This window comes from Protopterus annectens, chromosome 6.part0 (assembly GCF_019279795.1).
Source record: "Protopterus annectens isolate FY-2018-M chromosome 6.part0, PAN1.0, whole genome shotgun sequence".
NCBI lineage: Eukaryota > Metazoa > Chordata > Ceratodontiformes > Protopteridae > Protopterus > Protopterus annectens.
In genome coordinates this window covers 645,318,512-645,346,398 of record NC_056737.1, presented here as the reverse complement: position 1 = coordinate 645,346,398, position 27,887 = coordinate 645,318,512, and the positions used below count along the sequence as shown (strand labels likewise).

At 40.1% G+C, this 27,887-nt stretch overlaps 1 protein-coding gene across 1 annotated transcript in view; it reads left to right on the top strand.

The window, feature by feature from the left end:
• The window catches only part of TXNDC16 (thioredoxin domain containing 16), a 1,725,832-nt gene that overhangs the window by 408,603 nt on the left and 1,289,342 nt on the right, over positions 1 to 27,887 (top strand). The window contains exons 5-6 of the mRNA XM_044073553.1: positions 14,164 to 14,320; positions 14,411 to 14,577. Coding sequence (XP_043929488.1) covers positions 14,164 to 14,320; positions 14,411 to 14,577 — 324 coding nt within the window. The remainder of the gene's footprint in view (positions 1 to 14,163; positions 14,321 to 14,410; positions 14,578 to 27,887) is intronic.

Below are 27,887 nucleotides of genomic sequence, written 5' to 3'. Positions count from 1 at the left end.
GACGTTCATAGACAACTACGATGTTCTTCGTGTTTTACTGTTGCAGTCATTACATTTGGGTAATCTGCTGGCAGGTTGCCCTCAGTCGGCCTGAATTCCAAAGTCTTGGGTCCTGCGTCAGTTGCTGTCTTCTCTTCCATGACGTCAGGTCGTCAGGGGTATAAAACATGCAGCAGATGCCATTTTCTTTAGTCTTTCTTGCCACACGGTGCCCGAAGCAGAAGCATTTCGCAAGTGCCGGTCAGCCGACTACTGAAATATTCGAGTTTGAGTTTCAGAACCGAAGTCTTCACTAAAGCTAAGTACCCCATTGGGGAAACTTTTTTCTTGCTTTTTACCAATGTCAAAAAAAGTTAATAATTGTATTACTTGTGGGAAGCAAATACCTCATAAGGATTTCCATTTATATTGTATTCCTTGCCTAGGCCCTGATCACAACGTGCCTGGCTGTCGTTTTGTGCTAGATTTAACCAACGCACTATTAAGCGTCGGTATATTTTTGCATCAAAGTATTTTGGAAACAGATTTAACTACCCAGAAATGTCGTCAGATAGCAATTCGACTTCCGGAGTACATAAAAAACAAAATGAAAAGGACAGAGAAATGCAGTCGAGATCCAAAACTGACGACGAAGCTTCTCCTAAGCCAGTTGCTGGTTCGCCGGTACTCAGTGAGATGCTTTTGCAGCCCCTGATACCTGCTACCTTCGAGTCGCAGGCCTCTACTGACACCCATGTGGAGTCCGGCATGCCGCAAGATACTCAAGGTATTGGGCCGACGGATGTATCTCCTTCGGATGGGTCCGGAGCCGCTGAGCAGGCACCGGCTTCTGAGGGTGTTTTCAGACCCCAACATTTATATATCAAACCGACGACAGCTGCAAAGCCAAAGACAAAGGCAACTTCTAAAACAAAAAAAATGACGAATGAACCATGTGCACAGGCCTCTATGCCTAAAAAACAGATGATCAAAATGTCTGAAGACCTTATTACCTTGATCAGGGGTACCGTCCCCCTCCGGATAAGAGGCCTAGGCAAGACACTGATTATGAATCTTCCGATCAGGTTTCTATTTCTTCTGATTCCTCTTCTGACCAGGAATTATCTATTCCCTCCCTATGAGGATTCTGATGCTGAGGAGTCTATTCCATCTGTATCTCCTCCAGAGGATTATTCATTTGGAGAAACCTTGCATACTTTGAGGGAGCATTTTCACTGGGAGAGTCAAGACTTCTCAGAATCAAAAAAGAGGCTCAGGGATTTCCTTCTTCTCCCTCAGCACAAGCTTTTAGCCATTCCTCCTGTTCTAGACCTTGTGGATGATGTGTTTTCGGAGTCAAGCTTGACCCCTGACTCCTTACCTCCGGCTCCCAGTAAGCCTGACAGATATTACAGGGTCCCTGACTCACATAAATTTTTATTTAGAAACCCTGCAGCGGATCCTGAAACAATTTCACAGGGTCCAAAGGGAGTTAAGGCCTCAACAGCAAAAACTCCTACCCTCTCTGACAGAGATTCAAGGGCACTAGACAGATTGGGGGAAAAAGGTTTATACATCTAAAACCTTGGCAGTCAGGGCCTTAAACTGTCAATTTCATATGCTTAAGTACCAAAAACATGTTATGGGACTACTGAAACAGAAAATGATGTTGATTTCAGAATGTGCAGAAAATAAAGAATTGCAAGAATTATTGCATGCAGCTGAACAAGTTGGAAAGCATACTTTGCAATGTGGTTTTGATTCCTTAGAGGCCTCCTGCAGGGATGCAGTTATTGGATCTGTGATTAGGAGGCATGCCTGGTTAAAGGAACAAAATTTGCCTGATCATGTTAAAGCTAAATTGCTAGATGCACCTTTACAGCATGATTCTCTGTTTGGTATTAAGGCAGAAGAGCTTTTAAAGAAAATGGAAGACAAAGCTAAGTCTATGCAAACTGTTAAAGACTTCTTACAAGTGCAGCCACCAAGATTCAGTAGACACTGGCCTACAAAAAAATGGTCCTTTCCTATGTCAGACAGAGCTCAAAGGGGCGAATCCAGACGCCCAAAGGGTTCCAGATACCAGGAGCAAGATTCATACAGGTCAAAGCAATGGGGCGCATCTACCTCCAAATCAGGAGGAGATAAAGCACAAACCTACAGAAAACAGTCCCAATGACTTCCCTCTGCCTACACCAAGCACTTATCTTTTGACAGCACCCTTAGGGGGAAAGTTAGCACGTTTTGCTCAAAATTGGCAGTTAATAACCCAGGACAAGTGGGTACTAAACATAGTATCACAGGGATACAGATTCCATTTCCACACTCTGCCAATGGCTAACGGTTGACCAGATCTGCCCAAAAATCAATGGGCAGAGGCACAGAAACAGGTTACGTCTCTCATGGATATGGGGGCCATTCAACCAGTACCAGAACAGGAAAAAGGACAAGGTTTTTACTCGACTGTTCTTGGTACCCAGAAAGGACAAGGCCTAGCGGCCAATACTGGATTTATCAATTTTGAACACATACCTGGACATTCCAAAATTTAAAATGCTGACTTTGCAGCAGCTTCTGCCCATGCTGGGCAAGAATGCTTGGCTGGTGACATTAGACCTAAAAGAAGCATACCTGCATGTCCCAATAAGACAATCATGCAGAAGATACCTCAGATTCAAGGCTGGCTTAACGCATTACCAATTCTCTGCACTGCCCTTTGGCTTATCTACTGCGCCCAGGGTCTTTACAAAGTGCCTGGCACCAGTAATTGCATTTTGCAGACAAAGAAGTATACAAATATATCCTTACTTGGACGACTGTCTAATTCAAGCAGAGAACAAGGAGACACTTCTTCGACACCTGGCGTTTGTGAAAAGGCTTCTAACATGCCTAGGGTACACAATAAATGAAAAGAAATCACAACTGGTACTCTCTCAAAAGATGACCTTCCTGGGTGCAAGCTTGAATGCAACTCCCCAGATGGCTTACCTTACATCAGACAAACAAAGGTAACTGACTACTTACTTCACACTGATGGCTACAAAAACCCAGTCTTCTGCAAAACAAATTCTGCAGGCTCTGGGCTTCATGGCATCCTGCATCCTACTAATTCCATATGCAAGACTGCATATGAGGAAACTTCAGTGGTACCTAAAAAGTTTATGGAGTCAACATTCACACAGTCTGGAAACAATGATTCTTCTCATTCTCTGCCTGCAACAGGAGTTTCTATGGTGGGCAAAGGCCTGTCACCAAAACATGGGACAGCCCTTTACTCTACCCCCTGCCAGCCAAACCTTAGCATCAGATGCATCGGATTATGTCTGGGGGGCCCACATGGCAGGAAGATGCATTCAGAGCATATGGGCACAAAAATAAATGCATCTACATATCAACTAGAAAGAGATGCTAGCTGTTGAAAATGCCCTAATAGCCTTCAAGGACTTACTTCATCTGGGACAACTACTAATAAAGACGGACAATACCACAGTCATGTGGTATATAAACAAGCAAGGGGGCACACACTCATAACCCCTTTGCAGATTAGCCATGGCACTGTGGGATACAGCTTTGACCTACCAAATACATCTTCAAGCTCAATTCTGTCCAGGAAAACAAAACACTCTTGCAGACGATTTAAGCAGAAACCTTATGGATCCTCACGAGTGGAAACCAAATCCACAAGTCTTCAGCATGATAACAGAGAAATGGGGGAGACCAGACATAGATCTGTTTGCCTCTCCTCAAAATGATCAATTGAAAAGATTCTGCACAAGGACTTATCACAGACAAGCATGGAAAGTGGACGCCCTAGCCTTCAGTTGGAAAAACCTATCAGTTTATGCCTTTCCTCCGCTGCCTCGTCTACCCAAGGTCCTCCTACAAGTCAGACAAGAGAAGCCAAAGATGATATTAATTGCCCCGGACTGGCCCCGGCAATACTGGGTACCCTATCCTAAGGAACTTGTCTTAATACCCAGCTTGGACCTTGCCTCAAAGACCACAACTACTGTCCCACTATCCCAGCAAAACAATCAGATCCTGCACAATCAACTACAGACTCTAAACCTGGCAGCATGGCTAATCATACAAACAACACCTCTCAGTAAAGCTGTGATGGATGTCATTTTGGAAGCAAGAAGGCCTAGTACTAGAAAATGTTATGCTGACAAGTGGAAGAGATTCTGTGCTTGGAATCAAGCACAAGGAACTGATACAGCAGAACTAAATATTCCTCAAATATTACAATACTTAACTGAGATGCTTGACAAAGGCCTATCTTTCTCATCAATCAAAATCCATGCCTCTGCTATTTCGGCTCATTACAACACAGAGCCACCAATCTTCTCTCATCCTTTACTAAAGCAGTATCTTAGAGGAGCCAAAAATTTAAGGCCCCCTAGAAGATCACCATTACCTGCATTGGACCTCAATTATGTGTTGGAAAAGCTCACCCTGCCTCCATTTGAACCAGCTGCTACCACTGATATAAAGTTCTTATCATGGAAGACAGCTCTGCTACTAGCAATTACTTCAGCAAGAAGAGTTTCAGAGCTGCAGGCCCTTATGGCTGTAGAGCGTTTTATCATATTTTACCCGGACAGGGTGTCTGAGGACAAATCCTACCTTTATGCCTAAGGTGATTTCCAATGTGGCTCTTAAACAATTCATCTGCCAACTTTTTATCCAAATCCGCAGAACAAAGTGGAGAGAATTCTGCATTCCTTGGACGTACACGGACAGCTAAGATTCTACTTGAGCAGGACTAAAACTCTAAGAAAAACTGAGCAATTACTAGTGTCATATGCTGCAGGCTCAGAAGGAAAGGCTATTTCAAAGCAGCCAATTTCAAAGTGGGTAAGCTACTGCATCCGTTTCTGCTACTTACACCATGGTAAACCTGTGCCCAAGAGCATTAGGTCTCATTCCACCAGAGCTGCAGCTACTTCAGCAGCCTTTCTCAGAGGAGTACCACTCAAAGACATTCTAGAGGCTGCTACTTGGAGTTCTGTTCACACCTTCACAAAGCATTACCATTTGCCTCTCTACTCTAAGTCCAGGCAGGCTTTGCCACTGCAGTGCTGCAGGGCCTTATAGCCATACCTAATGCTGTTTAGCTCCAGCCTCCCAACCATAGCTTTGGGATTCTACCCAAATGTAATGACTGCAGCAGTGAAACACGAAGAACATAGTACAGTTGTGTACACTTACCATAAATGTAGATGTTCAAGTGTATTCACTGTTGCAGTCCAGGTTACCCTCCCGCCATCCCCCTGTCATTCTGAAGTTAATTTTTCCTTCTCTATCTTCTACAACCTATGTGGTGCATTTGCTTGTAGATGATGGTAAAGTTTATATTGATGCATGTATTTATATATTTATATATATAATATTGCTACCTTTTTGGGGGCACCTGACATCGGGGGCAAGAAAACCTAAAGAAAGTGGCGTCGGCTGCATGTTTTATACCCCCGACGACCTGACGTAATGGAAGAGAAGACAGCAGCTGACAAAGGACCCAAGACTTTGGAATTTAGGCCGACTGTGGGCAACCTGCCAGCAGATTACCCAAATGTAATGACTGCAACAGTGAATACACTCGAACATCTACATTTATGGTAAGTGTACACAACTGTACTTTTTTATTTACAACAGACCAAGGAATTTAGGAAATCAGATCAACTATTCATTTCCTTTTCTGACTCCAGAATGGGCTTACCAGTTTCTAAAGTGACACTATCTAACTGGATTTCCAGTTGCATAGCCTTTATCTACAGTTTGGAGGGCAGACCTTTAGACCTTTACCCTGCAGGATCAAGGCTCATTCTACCAGGTCGCTGTCGACCTCTGCAGCCTTTCAAGCCAGGGTCCCACTTGATAATATTTGTGCAGCAGCTACATGGGCTAAACCTCGCACTTTTATTACACAGTACAAATTGGATTTAGCTTCCAGGGGTAGAGCATCCTTTGGCTCCACGGTGCTTAGGAGTATTTTCCAGTGAGCCACCCAAGAATAAAGCGCTAGGGACACTGTCCCATATGTAAAAATGAAGGTGAGATTGGACTACACAACATGAAGAAGTTATGTACTCACCATAACGTTCCATTTTGGTAGTCCATCTCACCCTTAATTTTTACCAACCCGCCCTCCTGCCCCCATTCTGGGAGATCTGGAGATAACAATAATAATAATTTGGTTATCTTTGGTTGGAGACCCTTTAGTATCGGTTTGTCTGTTATGGGTTTTTTTCTTCTAGTGAGCAGCAAACAGGATCTGGGGTTTGTACTGGTGTACTATGGGGTACCTGCTTAGCCATGAGCCAACCAGAGGTCTTCGAGCTTGTAAATCAGCCGAGTTGGAGCAGAGGATCGGCTTCGAACCATATGTAAAAATGAAGGGTGAGATGGACTACCAACATGGAACGTTATGGTGAGTACATAACTTATTTTTCCCAAGGATACAGATTTCACTTCCACATGTTACCAACCCCAAACGGTTGGCCAGATCTACCCCCAAATCAGTGGGCAGAGGCTCAAAAGCCAGTACACTCTCTCTTAAGGTTAAAGGCTATTCAGACTGTACCAGAAGAGGAAAAGGAACAAGGTTTCTACTCAAGACTTTTCCTGGTACCCAGAAAAGATAACTCATGGCATCCTATCCTGGACCTGTCTATCCTAAACACCTTTTTGGTGATTCCAAAATTCAAGATGCTAACTATTCACCAGTTGCTTCCCGTGATAGGCAAAGATGCCTGATTGGTAACACTGGATTTAAAGGAAGCCTACCCGCACATCCCAATCAGGGAATCTTGCAGAAAATACCTACGCTTTAAACGCAGGCTGCATGCACGATCAGTTATCTGCGCTGCCCTTTTGCTTATCTACTGCACCCAGGGTATTCACAAAGTGCCTAGCTCCAGTCATTGCATTTTGCAGGCAAAGAAATATTCAAATATGCCCATACCTGGATGATTGCCTAATTCAGGCAGAAAGCCAGGACAGACTTCTGAATCATCTGGCATTTGTACAAAAGGTGTTAACTTGTGTGGGGTACACCGTAAACTAAAATAAATCACATCTGGTACCCTGTCAACAAATTATATTCCTGGAAGCAAGCTTGAACACAACTTCCCAGATGGCTTTCCTCATGCCAGAGAAACAAATTCATTTGACGACTTACTTCAAACTAGTGGCCACAAAAGCCCTGTTATCTGCAAGGCAAATACTGCAAGCCTTGGGGTACATGGCCTTGTTCATTCTACTAATTCCATAAGCAAGACTGCATATGAGGAAACTACAATGGTATCTCAAAAGCCTATGGTGTCAACATTCTCAGGATCTAGAAGCAATGATTCCTATCATACCTTGCCTACGGTTAGAATTCCTTTGGTGGGCAGAGGCCTGCCACCAAAACAAGGGACTACCATTCACTCTACCCCCTGCCGCCCAAACCCTAACAACAGACGCATCAGACTATGTATGGGGGGCTCACCTGGCAGGGATGTGCATTCAGTGCAAATGGACCCCAAGTCAAATGCACCTGCATATCAATCAAAAAGAAATGTTAGCTGTACAGAATGATTTGACAGCCTTCAAGGACCACATTCTTCCAGGACAATTAATGGTAAAGACGGACAACACCACTGTTATGTGGTACATAAACAAGCTGAGGGGTACCCATTCTTACCCCCTCTGCAGACTAGTCATGGCTGTGTGGAACACAGCCTTGAGCTACCAAGTGCATCTACAGACTCAATTTCTGCCAGGAAAACTAAATTCGCTGGCAGATGAACTAAGCAGAAATCTCATGGACCCACACGAGTGGAAACTGGAACCAAAGATTTTCAACATGTTGATCAACAAATGGGGGATCCCAGATATAGACCTGTTTGCCTCCACCCAGAACTACCAGTTGGACAAATTATGCACAAGGACTCCCCACAAACAAGCTTGGAAAGTGGATGCCCTGTCCTTCAGCTGGAAAAATCTATCAGTTTATGCCTTTCCTCTCCAAACTACTACTAAAGCTCAGACAGGACAAACCAAGGATGATACTGATTGCACCAGACTGGCCATGCCAACACTGGTACCCCCCTCTTGCACAGTGTGTTGCAGCTGGGCCCCATGGCACCTACCTCAGACCACTACCCTACTGTCTCAGCAGGAGAGTCAGATTCTGCACCCCCAGCTTCAAACCCTGAACCTGGCAGCCTAGATAATTATCTAATCTCTCCGTTACCATCCCTCAGTAAACAAGTGTTGGATGTCATTTTGGAGGCAAGGAGGCCAAGTACTAGAAAACATTATGCTGAAAAATGGAAAAGATTCTGTGCCTGGAACCAAACTCAAGGGATGGCCACAGCAGCGCCCAATTTACCTCAGATTTTTCAATACTTAACTGAGATGCTTCACAAGGGCCTTTCCTTTTCCTCCATCAAAATTCATGCCTCAGCCATTTCAGCTCATTACAACACAGAACCCAACCCTCTTTTCTCACCCACTGCTCAAGCAGTTCCTCAGAGGGGCCAAAAACTTAAGACCACCCAGGAGAGCCCCAACTCCAGCCTGGGACCTTAATTTTGGAAAAACACACACTTCCTCCTTTCGAGCCAGCTGCAACTGCAGAGTTAAAATTCCTTTCTTGGAAAACAGCTTTCCTTTTAGCAATCACTTCAGCAAGAAGGGTATCTGAATTACGGGCCCTTATGGCAGTGGAGCCTTTCATCATAGTTCATGCGGACAGGGTGTCCCTCAGGACCAGTCCCTCTTTCATGCCAAAGGGTGGTATCCAGTGTGGCTTTTAATCAGTCCATTCATTTACCAACCTTCTTTTGTAATCCATGACACAAAGGGGAACGGATACTGCACTCCTTAGATGTGCACAGACAACTTAGATTTTACTTGGACAGGACTAAACCTCAAAGGAAATCTGAACAACTGCTGGTGGCATTTGCTGCAGGGGCAGAGGAGGGAAGGCTATTTCAAAGCAAACCATTTCTAAACGGATAGGTCATTGCATTAATTTCTGCTGTAATCACCATGGAAAACCTATCCCACAGGGGATTAGACCTCATTCAACCAGGGCTGCATCTACCTCTACAGCCTTTTTCAGAGGTGTCCCTACTAGAGACATCCTAGTAGGTGCTACCTGGAGTTCTGTACATACTTTCACCAAGCATTACCATTTGCCAATTTTCTCTAAATCCAGAGCTGGCTTTGCCACTGCAGTCTTGCAGGGCCTTATAGCTGGTCCTAATGCTATCTAAATTCCTCCTCTCATCCTTAGCTTTGGGAATCTACCCAAATGTGATGACTGCAACAGTGAAACATGAAGAACATAGTACAGTTGTGTACACTTACCATAAATGTAGATGTTAGAGTGTATTCACTGTTGCAGTCCTGGTTACCCTCCTTCCAGCCCCCTGACTTCTTTTGGCTGTACCTCTACTCTCCTTTACTATGCTTAAAAGCTTTTTGGTGTATTTGCTTTTTGTTGGAGGTATAACCTTGTGTGTATATATATATATATATATATATATATATATATATATATATAATTGCTTCCCATTAAGGGGGGCACCTGACATCTGGGGCAAGAAAAACTGATATAATGGCGTCAGCTGCATGCTTTATACCCCTAACTATCTGACGTCACGGAAGATGAGACTGCAACTGAGACGGACCCAAGACTTTGATAATCAGGCCGACTGAGGGCTACTGCAAGCAGATAACCCAAATGTGATGACTGCAACAATGAATACACTCTGACATCTACATTTATGGTAATTGTACACAACTGTACTTTGCTGCATCCAGAAGAGTCATATCACCTAACCACCTATCCCATCTTTTTCAAGAATATGACTCCAACAGAATAATCCAAAAAAAGCTATGCACAGCAAATGAAAATCTCCGGATCCACCAATAAGTGCCACACTATTTAGTACAAATCCAATTTATTGAACCACAAGGACGAACTGACAGCGGACCAAAACCATATAAAGCGTATAGAAATGAGTTAAGCGCTTTTACCCATAACAGTTGGGCTTCTTCAGAACTATAACACCAACCACTAAAATCAGCTTAAAAAGCTTATTTGGCGCCAAAAAAATCTCACCTTCTTAAAGAAACATTTGCACTTGTTTAGTAGCGCTTCGTAAAAGGTAACCATTTCACATATAATACAATGTAATATGCGTTGACATAATAATACATTAGCACAAAAACAGTTAAAATACTATAAAAAAACTATTAAAAAATTCATAATACGATATGCATTGTTAATAAATGAATCTATATACATGTGGAACTCATCGCATTAATCACCCAAGTTAAAAGCATAGTTGATAAACTGCGATGTTCTACAATATAATCTATATACAAAAAATAATTTAAACAACTTTATACATATGCAATAATAAAATAAAATAAATATGAACTAATGTAACCTCCCTATCTATGAACACTATAAAAAATATATACTATTTGATGAAATTAAAATTTTTTTGTATATATATATATATATATATATATATATATAAATGTGCAATAGTATAATAATAATATTTCTAAACAAATGTATGATAAATGATGAATGTGCTGAAAATAATCATATAAATTATATAAATTACATGGTTAAAAAACCTGTATATTTAACATTGTTAAAATAGTCATGGTTAAAACTGAAGATCTTTTGTGTTAAACTGTTTAAATAATAATGATTTAACAGAAATAAAATCATTCAGACCAGGTGGAGTGGTGGCATCCAAAAATATTTGCCTCCATACTTCCTTTTAACTTAAAAGACTTTTAAAATCTCCTCCTCTAGGGTCGACATCTATGATATCAAGTATATTAAATTTGAATTGATGTTCACCACCTTTAATTTCAATATGTCTGTATAGAGCGTTTGTTTTGTCTTTCATTTTAATGCTGTAAAAGTGATCATAAATTCTCTTCTTTAGACATCTCTCCGTCTTTCCTACATAAAAACTTGGACATTTATCGCATTTCGCCAAGTGTATCACCATTTTTGTGTTACAGTTACCAGATTTTGTTCTTATAAAGGATTTATGTCCATTCTCTAATCTTATTTGGCTCCCTTGCGACATATGCTTACATTGATTGCAAAATCCACATTTCTTACTTCTGTTATTACTACTTTTGTAATGATTCTTTGATTCTTTATATCTTTGCTCAACTAATGACTTCATATTCCTTCCCATTTTATAAATAAAATTGGGTTTATTACCCAAAATGTTAACTAAGTTAGCGTCAGTAGTTATAACATACCAAAATTTATACATCATCCTTTTAATATTATCAACACACAAATTATACTGTAATACACATGCTCTCTGAAATAATGGTGGTTAACTATTAACATTACCATTTTGAACCATGATGTCATTAGAACTTCTGTAAAATGCATTGCCTGCTCCTAATAATGGTTTATATTTCACATTCCACTGCTGAATAACATAACCACCTATTTCCTCCATCATTGTAATAGGGTAGCCTCTTTGTTGAAACAAGCTGAGGACTGCCTGCAGAGGCAGATAACACAAATGTGATGACTGCAACAGTAAATGCACTCGAACATCTACATTTAGGGTAAGTGTACACAACTGTACTTTTCTGTTATTTTAATAATGGACAATAAAAGAGAAATGGGACATGGGAGCTGGTGGTAATCAAATAAGACTATACAGTAGAGAATTGATTATCCAAACTAATTGAGACCTAGGGTAGTGTGAATAATTACACTGTTCGGATAATCAAACATGCATTGAGCCGGATAAAAAATTTCTAAAATCTTGTCTTTTCTGCATGTAGGGAATACACTTTTCAACCATTCAGCGATTCCAGTGGACAGTAAAGAATATTTTTCACACTAGCGGCTACAAGCACAAAAAACACGCCAAGCGAATACGTATAACATTTACGTATTCAAATTTTATGATTTTTCCTGCAGGAAAATTTTGGAAGGCTGTGTTCTGATGATTGACATTTGGGTAATTGACTCTCTACTGTAAAGTTCTTATTCTCTGACTGTGAGTTAGAGTTAAGCCCAGTAACTAACTATGGCTTTCATTTATTATTAGGTGATAGTTTTGGATTAATTTAATTAATTAAGATAGTTTAATGATGAAACAATGCAAGTTTAATGTGCTATGAAATTGTGGGTTGTCCACTTGTATGATGTTTTCATGTAGCAAACTACAAGTTAGTAACATCATGTTCTTTAGTCCAGAATCTGGTGCCCCATAGAGTCAAAATTTGCAGTTCTTGCATCTGTTACCCATTTTTAACAACTTTATTAAATTATTGCTTAAGACATAGGCAAACATACATTTATATGAAATAAAAAAAAAACGTATTGTCTTGTTCCCGGTTGCATCCATTATATATCGCGTATGTTCTTTTGTTTAGCTATCAGCAATCCAACATTGCATTAATTGTTCAATTCCTGTCTTCCCTTAAACCTCATTCCTCCTACAGAACATTATTCTGCATGTATTGTTCCCACAATTTCTATTTATTCCTATGTAATTTACTCCTTTTCTCAAGATCCCACATCCAGTTCTTTTATCTCTGTTGCAATATTCAGTACTTAAAATATGGTTGGTTTTAGACATTGTATGTTATCCTTTTTGTTACTGTATCATTTATTAAGTGCAGTAATAAAAAGCTGCAGACAAGGGCATTTTAAAAATATGTTCCCATAGACCTACATTTGTGGCTAAAGACTTCCTTATTTTGATCATCTGTAATTTATATGTGGCAACTATCTGACTGGAAGAGAAAAAACTTTTGTATTGCCAAACAATGTTCAAATAGAGGATGTGGTATCTTTCCTTTTTATTTTACTGTCTTAGATAATTACCAGTATTTTTTAATTTCTATTTGCTAGAGGTTTGCCTCCATTTTGGATAATCACCTTGCAATTTAGAAAAATCAAATATTTTAGGAAGCTGAGCAAACCAAGCTTCCCAAGTAAGCAGTTTTCATTTTTAATCTTCTGACATATAATGCTGCATGTTTGCAAAGCACAATTCAATAAGTTAGCAAATTGTTAGCAGATAGTCACATGTGCATGTTAGTTATGATTTGTACCTAGAGTTTTGGATGCCTTTCCTCCAAAAGTCTTAGCCAGAATTTATTGAGGCAATTATTCATGGCTAGATTAACTAAACAAATTGTTATTATTCAGAGACACTTTCTTGAATATTATATTAATGTCACCTAGACACTCCTGCTCTGGCGACATAAAGGGATGAAGTCCTGGCTACAGACCAAATAACATTGACTGGTACAAGACCTTTAACCACTACTCAGCTCAGAAGGCAGCCACAAAGTACAGTAATACATTAATGTAAACAAGGCACAACATAGTTCAGCATTGCAAGTGACAATTAACTAAGCAAAAAAAGTATGCATATGCACACACACGCACATATATTTTGTGAGTATGTATGTGAGCGTGTGTCTAATATATATATATATATATATATATATATATATATATATATATATATATATATATATATATATAATGTGTGTGTGTGTGCCATGTATATGTAAAGTGTATATATTGAGTACATAATGTTCACAGCATGTACATGGAATATGTCTTATGTACAAACGTTTATAAGTCAAATATAGAAGAAATTGCTGAATTAGTGAAATATTTGTAATTACCCAAGTTTTTCTTCCTTAATGTTTTGTCATGGCAGTAGACAGGCTACATCAGTGAATAAAGTGGGTTAACCCACTTTATTTTTGAAGCCATTATGTGATTCTTTTTTTTTGTCATTTGACTAATAATTTTGATTATCACAAGGTGGGATCCTGTCTGGGATTTTTTGTTTACTACCTTTTATTCGTTTAATCTGAAAATGGCTTCTTTTCTCTATGGATTATATGTAGTGTGGAACACACAGTGTCAGATAAACTGTGATATTTTTTAAACGACTTTGGTGGAAATGTCTGATTTAGTGTAGGAAAAATATGCTTAGTAAGCTGGCAGTGTATTCTGTAGCATGGTTGCATTGAAACTTTTAAGTTCCAAATGAATTAATTTATTCTTTAGTCTGTATTTTTGGCCAAGTTTCTTTTCCACTTTTGAAAGTGATGGGTAGGTATAGTATAAAGGGTAACACTGTTTCATTTCTTTTATTATAGTGCTGAAGATTCTTCTAATCTGCAAGGAAGACTTTGGGTTTGCCATTGTAAAATGGTTACTGTAAGCTCGCAGCCATGTAGACGTTCTGAACTTGGTCAGCCTTTGACTACTGTAAATATTCATATGTATTTGAAACTGATGGAGGACCCACTGGTGGTGAGTTAAGAGTTTAAATTATATGCTAAATGTGGTTATAGTTTCAAAAAAATTTCACTTAAAAAACAGTCCTTTTTTCTTACTTATTAGATTGAAGCTTCTACAGAGCCTGAAAAGATTTCCAGTGTTTATCTTCAGCTGCAGCTGCCCTTAGTTCTGGTTATTACTCAAAAGGAGACATATGCTCTTGATAAGGCAAATGCAGAAGAAATTGCCTGGAGACTGCTTGGAAGTGCAGGAGTTGCATTGTTGTCACGGTATGATGGTCACATTATTGGTCATAGGTGTGTGTGTGTGCATGCGCCTGCGTGTGTGTGCGCATGTGTGTGTGCGCGCCTGTGTGTGTGTGGTATGGAAGAAAAACTATGAAAGGGTATCTACTTAGAGGTTTGAACATTGGTTCTAGATGATTGGCACTGTTGAAGTGACACCCTAACCCTTTGTGTAAAAATTCAGGAAAAAAGAGGTTCTGGATTAATGGATGGGTGGATTTTTCTAGATCAACTAACACTTACATTTTGATCAGCAAAGCACAGTAAAAGTAAAACACTTAAAGGTGTTGAACAGCTGAAATACATTTAGCTATGTTTTGTGCATTGAGAAAGAAGAGAACATAGTAATCCAAGGCCTTGGTCATAAATTTGTTCTTATTTTTGCATCTGCATTTGACAGCTTGGTTATGACTAATGAAAAAGTACTTGTAAAAGATTATTGTTGTGTTTATACCTCCCATTTTACTAAATGACAACAATTACTTGCACCACTGTAACTTAAAACATTTTCTCATTTAAAACTTGTTTCCAGTAGTCATGAAAAGTATCATTGTTGCATGTTTAATGTAGAAGTATTTTTCAGGTATCTTCAGAGTTCTTTAGTGTCATGGGCCACCTTTATAGCACATTATTGTTTAGAACTTATCACACACACACACACACACACACCTTCCTAATGGTTTTTAATCTTTCATGTACATACACACGCACACATTCCTACCATGTTGGAAAATTATATCTTCGCACGTGCATAGGTATTATTTGGTGATTTTGTAATGTTGCTAAAGTGTGATGTATATCTTGTGAAGATGATCTGGAATGCCATGCAAGATGTTACCAAACCATGAGTACATTGTAGATGTCTTGGATTGTTGGTACAGTAAATGTGTTCTGAGCTTTTAAGTGGGGAAATGAGTGTACTTATAAACACACCCCAACAGTTGCCTGTATTTGCTTATACCATAGATATACCAAGACTACTGAAGGTCTGAAGAAAGTTTATTCCAGAAGTCCATAGTAGGGTATCCATATGACGAGGAGGTATAGTCAATATAACATTATAGGTTCATGGGTAAGTAATATGGTTAATACTGTTGTAAGCCATTGTAAACCTAGCCAGTTTCCCCTCAAAGGTGAGACTCAAACCCTGAACCTTCTGTTCATGAGATAAACATCTTAACCATCATGTCAAATCCCATTTATGTTATACCCATCCCCAATTATAACATAGCTTTCCTTCTGTATAGATAACTAGAAAATCTGTTCATCTGTAATATCCCAAAAAGTTACAAGCCATTCTTGCAAAGAATTTTATATGTATATATATATATATATATAATATGTTGCATAACATTGAACCACACATCATCGAGGACGAGATTATCAATGTTCTACAACATCGAACATGAAAGTAGACTAAATTAAAAAAAAAAAAACTCTGCTTGTAAGTTTTTGTAGGGGGCAAGCCCCCCATACCCCCACACCCCCTGCTACTTAAATATGCCAATTTTGAGATCGCACTACAGTGAAGAGAACAGTACATTTTCTGTTCTGTGCCATTCTCTTCACTGTAGTGCGATCTCAGAGTTGGTATATTTTAGTAGCAGGTGGCATTGGGGGTGCAGGAGGGCTTGCCCCCCCTGCAAAAATGTGAAATACAAAGTTTTCATGGGTTTTTGAGTTCAGTATTGCAGAACTTTGATCCTCTGGTCCTTGATAATCAGAGGTTCGATGTTCTGCAATTTCGATACTCTGAGGGGGACCCAGATATATATATATATATATATATATATATATATATATATATATATATATATAGATTCACTTTAGAATATTGAAATACCATAATCTCGAAATTCAAAATATCGAGAAATCCTGAAAGTGCATTATGCTGAAAGTTTGCAGTGTCGAATGTTAGAATGTTGAATCGGCTGTGTAAACACTGTTATGATGTGCAAATTAGTTGCTGTGGCTTTAAGATGTGTTATATTGTAGTATAGTAAGTAAGAGGGGAACATGACTGAGGTTACCTGTAAAACTCCGTTAAGTATCAGAGAGATGTATAATAATGTATAGTGTTTTAGCAGTGAAGTAGTGTTTCTAAGAGAAGGTTGAGGATAGCTTTTTGCAAATTAAACAGGCAGCCATGAAGCGCGGCATGGTATGTTTCCCGTTTTGTTCTGTGTAGTGCAATTTAAGAGTTGATATATTTAAGTAGCAGGGAGTGTGTGGGGCGTTGCTTATATCTGGAGAAGTTTAATATAGTTTGTTTTTTATTTGTTTCTATATGTGGTTGTGGTGGACTATAGTAAGTATTGGTTTGCTATGATTTTTTGGTGTTATGGGAATCAATGTTTTCAGGTTTTGGTGTATTGCATTTTCAAGATTTTGGTCTCGATATTTTGAATTTCGAGATTATGGTATTTCAATATTCTAAAGTGAATACGTATATATATATATATATATATATATATATATATATATATAATTGGAATTGACTTAATTTGTTGCCATGGTGTTCATCTTGGTACTGTTTTTACTCTACCTACCCCCTTAATGTGCATAGCAAAACTTAAGGAATTTCTGGAAAGGCATCTCCACTGCAACTGGAATATACATGTTCATATTATAACACTGAACGCTGAAAACAGCGAACGGTGTTACATCAACACATATTCAGCGAACTCTGAAAATGTTGAAACCACAGAACAGCGATTTCTTTCCTGGGAAAGAAATCGCTGTTCCAAACCCACAAAAAAAAAAAAAATAAATAAATAATAATTAAACACTTTCAAACACATACCCTAACCCTAATTATACCCGCCCAAAAACCAGTAAACAACTAAATACACATATGCACGTAACCCAACCATACATCTAACAAAAACAAAAAAAAAAAGTAAACATTTTAAAACATATGCACTTACCTTAATCCGTACCCTAACTCTGTCAGTAACTCTCGCACATTAACATAAACAGTTCCAAACACAAACACGCTTACCTTAACCCTAATCCTACCCCCCAAAAAACAAAAGTAAACAGCTAAAAACACACACACACACACACGTAACTCAACTATACATCTAACGTAAAATAAAAGCAGTAAACACTTTTATACATATGCACTTAACTTAACCCGCACCCTAACCCTAAGGTCAGTAACTGTTGCACAATCATGCCCGGGAGCTATACCGGACAAGGGACCACACTACACTCCAGAACAGGCAAAGCAACGAAGCGGTCAAGCAACTTATTTCCCAGAGAAAGAATTCGCTGAACAGCCACTTCGCTGTTTTGCCTGTTCGCCCTACATGTGTCGACGAAAACGCATTTGACAAAATGCATTTTCATCCTAATATGAACCCGAATATACAGACTCCATCTGTAGAGTTTCTTTTTCTCAGTATGTACAATCTCGGAGGCAGAATATTTGTACTCTGGGGTGTGGGAAGAGAGCTTTCACATCAGGGCGGAGTAATAAACCAAACTCCCCCTTAAACATTTCATTTAAATGTGCGTTAAGTAATGTTTTGTGTTTCAAGGTTTCTGCAGAGCACTTTTTCACAAGACGGAGTTCTAAAAGCAAAGTTAAGTGAGGATAGTTGTAAAAATTGCTTCCATTTCTTGCACTCATTTCCTTTATTTCTGATTTTTTTTTTTTGTTAATCACCCTGATGTCATAGTAGGCTACTGCTTTCTAAGTGGCTGCATTGTTAGTGTGACTTTGTGATTATTATCATTTTTAGAATGGAGTGTGTGTAAAATAAAATAGGAAAACATGATTTTAACTTGATTCTTCAAGATTGCAACTTTGTGTCAGGTGCTTAAACCCATTAAGGTTTGCGGTTGGGATATGTATGTTTAGGAATCTTAAGTCTGTCCTTCATCCTGTTATTCTTTATCAGGTTAATTACATACTTCTGTCATCAGAAATATGAGCCCTATTAGTAGCAATCTCAACACGATGAAAAAAATTAAACCTTTCAAGCACTTCTGCAAAGCTATATCTCTTTATCCCTGCTGCTTAATAAGACTGCTGAACATCTGAGTGTTGGAAGTACTCCAGGATACTGTAGTCTCAGATGTTTTACACGTGTGTGAGCACACACGCACACACACACACACACACACACACACACACACACACACACACACACACACATATTTATTGTAATCATTCACGTGTATTTCCACTGTTTCGAGAATCGCATTTGGGTTCCATGTAAATTAGCAAGTGCCCATGTCATTCATTACAATACTCTGAGTTGTAATGTTATTGACACAGTTTTATTATTACACTGCAGACCTTTACAGTATTGTTTTTCTGATGTGCTTTTTTTCCCAAATGTAATTTACATTTTTTTTTGTGAGTAAGCAATTATAAACACATAAGACAAACAAAACATGCAAAAAACTAAGAGTCCATGTGGTAGACTTTTTGGTAGATATTACCAGTTATAAATTAAAGAGGGTTCAATGTCAAATCTTGATGAGCTGCTCATTCAGGAATTTCTGTAAGAATAGTCATAGTCTAAAAACATGAAGACAAAAGTGAAATATTTTACATGCAACTGTGTGTAAAGGCATAAAAAGACTTAAAAGAGCTTGATGAATAACTAATGATCAGCCTATGAAAAGAACCTAATATATGCTGTTTTAACTTGCAGCTTAGGTTGGTGGTGGTGGTGATGATGATCATAAGTAGAAAATTAAAAGCAATGAAGTGAGTCTATATCAATATATACAATGAATTCACTAGTTTAGAGTGATAGTCCTTGGATTCATTGGTATATCTATGGGAAATAGTGATACACGTATTTTATTGTAGTTAAGATAAGTGCGTCAGAGCTGCAAGTTAAAAAATGGGAAATTATTTCATCAGAGGATTACGTTCAAGATTTGCTTCCAAATTTGTGGTGTTTTGTCAAGTTAATACAGTTCATTATTTTAAGTACTTTGATGCACTTAGTGGCATTTGTTTTAAAATTTTCCCCAAGATGCTGTACACATTTCTGTCCAGTTTTTCGTTAAGTAGTGATTCATTAACATACAAACTGTAATGATAATTCTTATGGTGATTGGGTTTAAGTCAAAGGGGACAATATGTAACAAAGTGAGTTCCCAGCTCTATGGGATATTGTTTATGCTTGACGAGATAAGTTTGTCATGTAAGGATCCCACAGGTTTTTGACTGGTGGACAGCTCCAAAGAATATAGAATAAATCAGCATTAGACTCATTTCAGGAATTACAGGTTGCAGATTGTTGCAGATTAAAGTGAAATAGTTTGATGGGGTTAAGTAAGCATTATGAATAATCAGTTGTGCATAGAAGAGCATTTTAATAGATACAAACTTGTAATATAGAACTTTCTTAATCAAATCATTGTTATGGGGTATTTCCTTGTCCAGATCATGCCATATTTTAGAAAAATAATATTCATTAAATCTCAATTTTTGAATTGTTATGAGATTTAGAGGTAACCTTGTCTTGTTGTAAAATTTAATAAGAAATTTAAATTAATTGTACTAGATGTGTTACTATTGTATCTTACCTGTCTCAGATATAAGTAACCTTTAAGTTGGTTTAAATCTTTCTTCATATCCTCTCTCTCTCTCTCTCTCTATATATATATATATATATATTAGTGTTCAATAGATCCCAGACTGATTTATTCTTTAAAAGGTGAAGGTTTGAAAAAGTTAGCATTTTGTAATTTATTTTAATAAAACGATTCTCATGAATTGATTGCAGTAAGTGCCCTGTTTTTTCTAAGTTTAGAAACTTTAAGAGTTTATGAAATGAAGTGACTAAGTAAATTTTGTTTTTGTCTATTTTCAGGTTAGTGAGATTTTGAGTAGCTAGAAAAGGAAAGACGTACATAGGGGTGTGTGTGTGTAATATTTACATAAAATATACACACACATGTACGTTTGTTTGTTTGTGTCTTTCGGCTTTTACCGGTTAGGGGTCTACTTTGACCTATTGAAATTACATGTTAGTGAAACTTAGTTTTGCGCGTATGGTTTTGCAAAAGTGCATTTATCCGAAAATGCACTTTTGTGAAATTACACTACACTGACGAATAAAAAAAGCAAACACACTAAAATCACTAAGGCAGAGAGGGGCTGTGTCCTGCTGCACCCCACCGCTACTAATGTATACTAACTACAGTGAGGAAAAGAGAATATTCCCTTATCCTCACTGTACCGCGATGTACATCAGCCTCCCGACAACTAAAAAACACAGTACCTGCACCATTGTACCAGGAATTCTGTTCGATGCAGTGTAGTTTTGCGAAAGTGCATTTTCGCATAAATGCACTTTCACGACACCGGACACGTGAAACTAAGTTTTCGCTAAAGTGTAATTTCGATGGGTCAAAGTAGACCCATGTGCAGCGGTTAGCGTTGCCAACTCACAGCAAGAGGTTCTCCGGTTCAATTCTCAGCTGGGGTGCCTTTTGTGCGGAGTCTACATGTCCTCCCTGGGTTTCCTCCGGGTGCTCCGGTTTCCTCCCACATCCCAAAGACATGCTGTAGGTGGATTGGACACTCTAAATTGGCCCTATACATGAGTGTGTGTGTGTGTGTGTGTGCGCCTTCTGTGGAAGGGTGGACGCTGGGCTGGCAACTCAACACCGTAAAACTCCACTGCCAGTCATGAGCGGACAGGTGATCTGCTGTGGCGACCCCTGACCGGGAAAAGCCGAAAGAAGAAGATATATATATATATATATATATATATATATATATATATATATATATATATAAAATATAATTTTCATAGACTGGACATGCGCCACATGTACTTAGTGGAAGACTGACCTCTCTCTATATTGACCACCTCTGTAAGATGGATCTTGACCACTTGGACTACAATACACAATATTAATTTACCCTCTATAACTTGACTAGTTGAGTTCACTCTACACCAAGGGATAGAAGGTGTGGGCTTTGCACCTTAGTTGTATTGTTTTTTTCTGTAGTACAAATTCTTTTTTCATGTTTTATTATTACCACATGTTGGATTGAGCCTAATGTCCTATTGTTTATCATGTGTTGCTGAAGATTTTTTCAATGTGAAGGACTTTTCTGAATGATAGGTACATTCTACAATTACTGAAAAATGTTAGTTAATAGAGGCATGATGTGCCAAATGAAAGAACTCAAAGAGCTGACATTGAAGGAAAGGGCTGATCTTTTACATTTACTGGAAAGCAGCAGCCAAAGAAAGACTAAACATTTTGGTGTTAGCAAGACGAAAGTTAGCAACATTCAAAAATGTAAACATAAGTACTTGGAGAGAGATGGTAAGGAAAGCAGAGACGTACAGCGGAAAAGGAGGAAAACTTCCCTTGATGAAGTCAGTGAAGCCACATTAAGCTGGTTCAAACAAATAATGGCAGTTAATGCCCAAATCTCTGGGCCGATGATCCCAAGGAGTTGCTAAAAAATTTGCACAGAAATTCAGGGTGGTAGATTTCCAAGCATCAAGTGGTTGGCTCGAGAAATTTAAATTGCGACATGAGATCTCCCACAAAGTCTTGTGTGGTGAATCTAATGATGTTCCAGTAGAAGTTGAGGAAGAATTCATCAAAACGCTCCTGGACTTTACCAGAAGCTTCAAAGATGACATCTTTAATGCTGACTAGTGCGGACTCTTTTTCAAGGCGATGCCTGACAGGAGCCTTGTTGTGAAGGGTGACAAATGTAAAAGGAGAAAACTTTCCAAAGAACATTTCACAGTTCTGCTTTGTGCTAGCTCAACTGGAGAGAAACTATAGCCATTGGTGATTGGTAAATCGGCACAGCCATGTGCATTCAAGAACCTGAAGCCCAAAGATCTCCCTTTCATTTGGAAATCAAATGTGCATGGATGACTGGTGCCCTATTTGATGAGTGGGTAAGGGGTATTGAACGAGAAATGAAGAAGAAACTGTCTATTCTGCTGACAGTAGCCAACTGCCCTGGCCACCCGCAAGTAAATCATCTCACAAACGTGACACTGAATTTCTGCCTCCAAACACAACCTCAGAAGTCCAACCTCTTGAGCAATGCATCATAAAAACATTTAAAATGCACTACCTAGCCCTGCAGTGGGTCATTATTAAAACAGAAACATGTGGTCCACCTGTGGAAGCAACTTCATCCACTGCTTCAGTTAATGCTGTTCTCTGGATCAGTTCTGCTTGGAATAAAGTTCACCCAAAAGCGATACAGAAGTGTTTCAAGAAAGTTATATTTGTCACATCCCAAGAGCGTGATGTGTTGGCCCCATTAGACAGTCCATCTCCCATAGCAGAATTTGAAGAAGTGCATTTTGAAGGCTTTGTTGCAATGGATGAGGTGGCAACCTGTAATGAACCTGACCCAGACGCAGTTTTCCAAGCAATATTGACCGAAGTACAGACCAGCGTAAAAGTGCATGAAGCAGCTGATGAAGTAGAAGAAGCAGGTGAGGATGAGAGAGAAATTGCAGAGACTCCAAAAGAAGAGTATGTCAGCCACCTGATAATGCAGTTGAAGTAATTAGCTGTGGAAAAATGCCCAGGTATGCTGAGTGGTGTAGCCAGCGCTGAGAGTGCTTCATTCATTTACCTTTGTAGGTAGTTTGAGTGGTAAGCAGTAGGTAGCCTGTCTACCACAAGAGGAGTGATTTCTGGCCTAGAAATTGTAGTTTATTGGCCATTTGGGCAGTTTTTTCCATCTCTTTCAACTTTCTGATTTAAAAGCCCACATTTGCACTTGTTTCCCACCTTTCCTGTAACTAGTGTAGTCCAGATACAGATTTGCTGTATCCAGGACTGTATATAAGCTTTTGAGCCCCCCCCCCCCAAGCCTTTCTGCATTGGAGGGAAGCCTTCTAGCTTATCAGTGGGAGTGGTAAGCAGTAGGTAGCTTATCTACCACAAGAGGAGTGGTTTCTGGCCCAGAAATTGTAGTTTATTGGCCGTTTGGGCAGTTGTTCCATCTCTTTCAAGTTTCTGGTTTAAAAGCCCACGTTTGCACTTGTTTTCCGCCTTTCCTGTAACTAGTCTAATCCAGATACAGACTTGCTGTATCCAGGATGGTTTGTAAGCTTTTGAGTGGTGCCAAAGTCTGCTCTTCAGTTTTTCCCTTAGATCTGCTACTTCTCTCCGCTCCTACACTTTTAGTAGCGTCTTAGTCTAGCACTTTACCCGATGAGTTGAGCAATTATTGTAGCACACAAAAGTCCTACCAGCACTAAACATTCTGCAAGGAAACGGCCCCAGTACTTATTATTAATGTTCACCCCTCCAGGCATGTCTAAAGCTCAGTTCCCTGTGCTTTCTCCTATTAACCTGGTGAACTTGGGCATCCTGAGGCAATGTAGCAACTGCCTTATGTACACCGACAACCCTCTCCTCTTACCTCCCAATACTCAGACTTGCGAGAAATTCACTTGTATATATAAAGTGGAAGCCACGTACTGTCCAGCCAAGACCGGAATAGCTGGTCAAGAGAAGGTCAACACTTGCACCACACCACATGGAACACACAGCCCTTCAGAACACACACCAGCACTGCCTTCACATAAAAATGCAAACCACACACCCACCTTCGCAGAGGCCGTCAATAAAATCTACCCAAACAGCAGAGACTTCCAAGGCAGAAACACACTTGACCACCCCAACACACTAATCACAAGACACAACTCTCCTAAACAGTGTGCCACTCAACCAAAGCCCCAATGGCAAAACAGCATACCCAACACACACTGATCATAGGTGACTCGATAGTGAGACACAGTGGTATCCCACTCACTAGGTTTAATAAGGAGAAAGTAACAGTCAGCTGCCTGTCAGGATCCACCACATAACGCACACACTCAGGTCCCTCAACAATAGGTACAAGTATGGCTCTGTCATTGTACTTGCGGGTGTGAATGACCTGAGACGTACCTCCCAGGACTTCATGAAAAGAGACAAGGAGGAGCTCTTGGATTATGTAGCCCAGGTGGGTATGATCCTAGCCCTGAGCAGCATCCTACCATCACCGAGAATGATACCACAGTACAAGCAGAAAATGATTGATTTCAACAATTGGCTAAATTTCTTGTGTCATTCTAAGGAGATCCAGTATCAGTTTGCCTGGGATGACATGACTGACGGACCGCGATGCTTTGCCAGAGATGGCCTGCATCTGTCATCCCTGGGCTTCTGGATACTGGCCAAGGCTCTTGCCACACCTATAGTGCCTTTTTTAGGCAGTGTTCCAAAGACCAAATTTCCACCGTAACAGCTATAAACAAATGCAATCTGAAGGTCATGCTGCTCAAAGCTAGAAGTCTAAATCCCAAAATGCACTCGCTCGAAGCACTCCTTAAAATGGAGAACATGGACATTTGTGCTGTAACAGAGACCTGGTTCAAGGCAGCAGAAAGCACCCTTGCACTACCAGGCTATAACTCATTCCACACCTTTCGGCCCCGGAACTTGGACTGAAGCTCCAAAGGTGGTGGTGCTTTCATATTCATAAAGGATGCGCACACCTCCAGACCGGTAGCCCAACGGAACTTGGACTGAAGCTCCAAAGGTGGTGGTGCTTTCATATTCATAAAGGATGCGCACACCTCCAGACCGGTAGCCCAACGTAATGCATCAGAGATACTTCAGGTGCAGCTAACATTGGTAAGACAGCGATTCAGGACGTAGCCTGCTATAGGTCCCCAACCATTTCCCAAGACTTGCACTCCATGTTCCTAAGCACCCTGGAGAATATTAGGGTCCAACCTAACACTGTCATACTGGGTGACTTCAGCTACCCCTCCATTAACTGGGAAAACTACTAGTGTACCAATACACTTGCCCAATGTTTCCTGGATTTCATTAATTCCAATGCCCTGGACCAGCTCGTTCTTACCCCCACTAGAGGTAGCAACATCCTTGACCTGGTCATTACTAGCATGGGCGACCATTGCTCTACACCAATAGTCAACTACTCCCTGGTTAGATCCGACCACAAACTAAACTCCTTGGAAATCCACGTCACCCCTCCAAAGGTAACCACCATGAAAAACTTTTACAAAGCTAACTTTGGGCTTTTAAAAACAGAGGTGGCTAACTTCACGGCACCCATGCAAATGGAGAATAGTTGCATGACCACCAAATCATACACCAATGCACTGTACGAACACATACACAAATGCATGGATCTCGCCTTACCCAATAGAACCAAGATGCTATCCTCCAAAAAAAGAAAGCCAATCTGGTGGTCCCCTGCCATAAACAAACTCTACAACAGGAGGAGGAAACTGATGTGGAATAAGGTGAAGTACCAGGATTGGAAAAACTCCCTTATCAGCCTCAACAAAAAGTTGAGAGACCTCATCAAATTTTCTAAATCTAGCTATGAAAACAGAATTGCAGCAGACAGTAAAGACAGCCACAAGGCCTTCTGTAAAGAATCTCCATGGCAATACCCAGATTTGCTCTGAGCTACTGCACAATGGTACCTCCTGTACCGAGCCAACAGATATTGCCAATATACTGGCCGACAGATTCAGTGCCAACTTTTTACCCCTCTTCCCCCCTCAAAGGACCAACCACATTACCAGTAGATTGCCAGGCACCCAGTATTACTGCTGCACAGGTTAAAACAGCACTGTTCAAGGGCAAGAGTACAACTTTTATGGGACCTGACAATATCCCTGGCTGTGTTCTACATGAACTACAGAGTGAGCTGGCACCTCACCTGTGTGCCCTGTTAAGTCACAGCCTCACCTCAGGCTTTGTTCCTACCGAATGGCACACTGCTACAGTCATCCCTCTCCACAAAGAAGGAGCGACTACAGACCCTAGGAACTATCGCCCCATTAGCCTGACAAGTCTGATATGCAAAGCTATGGAACGCATCATCATGGACCTAATAAACAAGGATATAGGGGATCTCTAAACTCTGGATCCCACACAGTTTGGTTTTGTAAAGGGTAGATCATGCTTGCTCAACTTGGTCGACTTCTCTGAGTCAGTCACCAGAGCTGTGGATGAAGGCAAGGTGGTTCATACAGCCTACCTTGATCTGGCCAAGGCCTTTGATACCAGTCTCCACTCAAGAATCATAGAAAAACTCACTAAGCTAGGTGGCAACCCCTATATCACTAGGTGGGTTGCAAACTGGCTCACAGATAGAACCCACAGTGTGAAAGTAGCTGACACCAAAGTCAGACTGACAACTAGTCACGAGTGGAGTCCCACAGAGTTCGGTCCTGCGTCCTCTCCTGTTTGGTATCTACTTCAATGAAGTCCAGGTCAACCCAAAGGGACTCTGGCTGAGAAAGTTCACAGACGATTGCAAGTTGGGAGCTTTTAACTCCCAAAGTGATGTTGACATCCTACAGAATGGCTGAGACCAACGACTGGTGTAAGAACCATGGCCTTAAGCTGAATGCCAAAAATGATGTCGTCATCCCCTTTGGGAAAAACCCGGTTCCCATGAATTACCACATCGATGGTAGTCCACTTAACACAGAAGACCTTATAAGAGATCTGGGAACACAGGCTGACAGCAACCTCTCTTGATCACCACATTGCCACTGTGGTCAGAAAGTCCTTCTATGTGGCATATCTCATTACTAAGGGTTTTGCATTCAGGAAGAAAGAGGTCATTGTCTCCCTTTATTCTTCCCTCATTAGGCCAGTCATAGAGTACAGTGCCCAATTTGACATGTACCTCACTAGACACCTGCAACAACTGGAGAGGCCGCAAAAGTACCTCACAAAGAGGATCCTAGGCCTTAAACACTTGTCCTATATGGACAGACCCAAAAACTCCAACTATTCTCTGTCTCATATCGCCTACTAAGAGGCAATCTCTGCTTGATTTACAAAGCCATGTCTGACCCAGCTCTGTTAGAAATGCTATAGCTACTGAAATCCCAATCCCTACGCACCACATGCTCCAGAGACCTCAACTTCATTACCACAATCAACAGAACGTACTGCAGGGACAATTTCATAACCCAGAGACTGCCCATGCTATGGAATAGACTTCCTATACATGTCAAGTAGAGCACCTTGCTGACCCTCTTCAAGAGAAATCTTGATGAGTGAATGGGAAATAGAAATTTCACCCCAGGGATAACTCCAGTGGCTCTACTCGACAGAGGCACTGGGAACTAAGGTTGGGTGTCACGATGCAGGGTAATCCTATGGCTAAGCTTGTAAAGGCCCCAGGGCCATTAGCCTAGTACACACCTGTAAACATATGAACAGACCAAGACTGACTCATTTTTCAGAAAGAATGATTAAACCATGAGAAAACAGTAAATATA